The sequence below is a fragment of the Octopus sinensis genome, unplaced genomic scaffold (assembly GCF_006345805.1).
Source record: "Octopus sinensis unplaced genomic scaffold, ASM634580v1 Contig07214, whole genome shotgun sequence".
NCBI lineage: Eukaryota > Metazoa > Mollusca > Cephalopoda > Octopoda > Octopodidae > Octopus > Octopus sinensis.
In genome coordinates this window covers 30,001-34,198 of record NW_021829932.1, presented here as the reverse complement: position 1 = coordinate 34,198, position 4,198 = coordinate 30,001, and the positions used below count along the sequence as shown (strand labels likewise).

At 38.2% G+C, this 4,198-nt stretch overlaps 1 protein-coding gene across 1 annotated transcript in view; it reads right to left on the bottom strand.

Moving 5' to 3' along the window:
- Positions 1–278: 278 nt before the first annotated feature.
- LOC115227816 (SCY1-like protein 2) overlaps positions 279–4,198 on the bottom strand; it is a 30,445-nt gene continuing 26,525 nt past the window's right edge. Inside the window, exons 5-6 of the mRNA XM_029798544.2 lie at positions 2,224–2,349; positions 279–509 (exon numbers count right to left, since the gene is read on the bottom strand). Coding sequence (XP_029654404.2) covers positions 279–509; positions 2,224–2,349 — 357 coding nt within the window. The remainder of the gene's footprint in view (positions 510–2,223; positions 2,350–4,198) is intronic.

Below are 4,198 nucleotides of genomic sequence, written 5' to 3'. Positions count from 1 at the left end.
AAAAGTCAGAAAATGAGAAAGCAACCATACTCTGGGATATGACAATACACACAGATAGAGAAATTAATGCCAATGGGCCAGATATAGTTGTCATAGATCATGAAGAAAAAATGCTTTCTAATTGACGTATCAATACCAGCAGATGACAACGTTTCTTTAAAAGAAATGAAGAAAATTTCAAAAAACAAAAACCTGAAGATAGAGGTAACTCGAATGTGGAATCTAAAAACAGAAACAATTCCTATCATTGTGGGCGCATTAGGTAAAACCGTACAACTTTATAGGTAAAACCTCCTAAGAACTTTTGATCTATCGAATGAAGTCACATCACTTACCTGAATCGGTTTCGACATCCCCATAAGGTATCGTATGTCGTTAATAAGGATTTCCGAGTATTCTTCGCGGCTGGCCAATTCGATGATCCCTAATAGGGGTGACATAGCTAAGGTGATATCAGGGGAACGGCATTCGTTCAATAAAATCGGATAGATATGTTTGTATATAATTTTCTGAAATTAGAGAAAAAAGGACTAAGAATTAGAAAGCAGGGGTTATTGAGATTTTTGTACAAAATAGATTTTCCAAAATCCTTCGTTCCAAAGCCTCTCCAGATTACTGATTTATTCGAATTAGGAGTGGCCACTTTGGTCAACACGCACTAAGTTATGCATATATAAAAGTTTCTTAAATAACATTGTATAACACACTTTCTGTCCTTGGTTAGCAATTGTTACTTTCTGTTTATTCACCCATAGAAAGCATGAAACATTGTTAATATTTCCTTCAAACTTTGCTTTTGTTATATTTATTCAAACCCCAAAGAACCCCTCTCAACACATGGTTATAATTCCCTCCACTTCACTACTCCTGCTCATGATCAGAAATGCATATATTGTCAGCCACTAAGAGACGTGCTTAAGTTGTTACGGTCGAGCAACTGACAAATCAATCTGTGATACTCAGCGCCGAATCTGTCTGAGATGTAATGGGAAAATACGTCAGTTTCAAAACATTGATGTCCACGTCAGAAAAGCAAAGTTTGAAGGGAATAGTAGTCACTTCCTTTGATAGAAGCAAAGAGGAAATAAAACTTACTGATCTAAGCCAAAAAAGAAACAAAAATTTTGTTACACTGTAATTAAATTGAAATACAGTTATCTGGAATTTAGTGTAAATGATATAAATTTATTAATACTGTACTGTGTAGAATACTAGTCTGTACGAGGTACTAGTTTGACGGCCGTGGGAAGTTGAAGTTCCTGCTCATGAATTAGTACAGTACATAGGCACAGGTGAGGCTGTGTGGTAAGAAGCTTGCCACAATTTTGAAGGAGCTGGCAGATTACATGTCAGCTATTAAATTTATTTCACGGGGAGTCAAATTTGCAACGGTCTGGTTGCTAATTGACTCCCCCAAAGAAGCTTGCGATTTTGCAAGCCGGCTCCTCGAGGGGAAGGAAATAATGTTTCTTCCTAGTTATTGTGGGAAGAAGTTAAAGAGGGCTTGCGTCTTTGGTTTGCCACCCGGAATTGAGCCCGAGTGGATAGAGGACTCTATCCGCCGGGGTCTGGGTGGTAGCAGTACCAAGCTGCTTAAAGTGAAAATTTTGCCTGCGGCTGATTGGGAGGGATCAAAAGCTGTTTTGACCCTATGGACCCAATCAGCCGAAAGTCTGGTCTTTCCAGACTTTATGAGGATGGCCGGATCTAGGTATCCGGTGATGCTCGAGGGACGCCCCCCACCAAGTGTCACCTGTGCCTGGAGCCTGGCCATATCAAAAGGATTTAGTTAATAAATCAGTCAATTATGCTTGTCAAAGTTCTTTTTCGTCGCTCTTCTCGACTTCATCAATAACATACACTCTGCTCTTGGTCGGGATCACAAATAGCAACGAATGAATTTTTTGGAAAACGTATCCTATTAATTGCTCAACCGAATGATTAATCAAATAATCGATGATTTAGTTGGTTCAATGTTAAACAGTCGATGAATAATAAGGAAGGATCACTAGAAATAGTGCGTGTGCTTATTATTGGCATAATGACTGTCTAGTGATACAAAAAAAAAAGAATAACTATTCAAAGCAAACAAAAAAATTGGAAATTGATCTTTGAACCTCTCGGTTTAGGCTGTAAAAGTATATCTGCTGCAAAGATGACACGAAAGAAATCATACGAAACTGGGTTTCGAAATAAACAAATAAAAACTGGGGAAAAGATTACCTTTGGTATAGTTGGAAGAATATGAACTAGACTCGCATAAACTTCAGATTTCTGTGTAGCATCCTGTAATTCTATTAAATCCAAGCATTGCAGACACGTAATAATAGGATCGTGAAAGTATCGCATCTGAAAATAGACGAGTAGCGGGGATTAGAGAGAGAGAGAGGGGGGGGGGAGAGGGGGGGAGGGAGAGAGAGAAAAAGTTTATCCTTATTCGGCAAGCTTGGGGCCGGACGTACGCGGATTTATGGATTTTCCCGTTTTCTGGCGACAGCCTAAATATATATTTTAAATATAAAATATATTATAGAAAATAGATTCAAATTATGTTTTTTTATTACCCACACAGAGCTGCACACATATGGGACAGAGTACAAAGTAGAACTTTTCTTTATGGGGGAGAGAAAAAAAAAGGTGGGTTAGGTTTTCGATCAAAAGGGATCGTAAAAGGGAAAGAAGAAAAAAAAGGAGAAAAAAGGAAAAAAAAAAACGATCAATAGGGATCATATATTACAGTGTCATGGTGTAAAGTGTAAAGGGGGAAGCAGATAAGCTTTATCCGTGGGAAGAAAAGCCTACGGAAAAGACCACAGTAACCTCGGTCAATGATGTTACATGTTACCACATTTGTTTGGAAGTAGGTAACCCTCTGTTTTAAATTTTCCGGGTTCATAGGATTATGCTCTAGGTGGCTTCGTCATTCATACGTGCCATCCTTGCGACATTCACCCATCTTTTTTTGAAACATTCGCTAGACAAAATAGATTCAAATTCATACATTTTTGTAGCAGGATCTGTTTGATATTTATTAATCCGCTTAAAGTTTTTTTTAATATTTCACACTGTATCATTTAGACAGTATAATGATCATAGGATGAAACTTATCCGAGGAAAAGCAAAGAGATACAGGTAAAAATGAATACACTTCTAAAGCAGAGAATGTCAAATCGTTATCAATCCACCTAGAAAAAGTGAAGATTAGAACTACTTTTAACGTATGCAAATTAGCACAATACAAAAAACAGGGCCTCTTTACTCAAGACAGGCTACAATATATTGCATAATATTGCAGAGCATTTCCGGTTTCTTGGGAGCCGGATAAGTGGTTTAGTACTGTATATGGTCAGTTTACATAGGCAAGAAGACATACATACGTATATATAAATGCACAGACGTATACGCACATAACTACTATTACATACACTCACATAACTCTTTACTTTTTTACTCTTTTACTTGTTTCAGTCATTTGACTGCGGTCATGCTGGAGCACCGCCTTTAGTCGAGCAAATCAACCCCGGGACTTATTCTTTGTAAGCCCAGTACTTATTCTATCGGTCTCTTTTGCCGAACCGCTAAGTGACAGGGACATAAACACACCAGCATCGGTTGTCAAGCGATGCTAGGGGGACAAACACAGACACACAAACATATACACACACATACATATATATATACATCTATACGACAGACTTCTTTCAGTTTCCGTCTACCAAATCCACTCACAAGGAATTGGTCGGCCCGGGGCTATAGCAGAAGACACTTGCCCAAGATGCCACGCAGTGGGACTGAACCCAGAACCGTGTGGTTGGTTAGCAAGCTACTTACCACACAGTCACTCCTGCGCCTATAAGCTCACAAAAAATTTAAAGATTTTTCAAAAGATTGAATATTAGTTACAGCTCCTCCCAGCAAGCTACTTTCTCAACAACATCGGTACCCGATTAGACACTGTTCTATCAATCTATCTGCTTGAACAGTAATACCATATAACATTTTTACAGGCTCATCTGTCTGTTAAATATATGTTGTCACCTTTCTGGTCTTCCGATCAATAATCTTTTTTGTTAAGTATGGAGTTTAACATACTTAAAAAAGATTCGCTATTATTACCGTTATTATTTAACATTTGGTAGTTTCAGGCAAATTTCTACCGCATCACCTGCTACACTTCCGTGTTCTTAGGGTGTCTGCC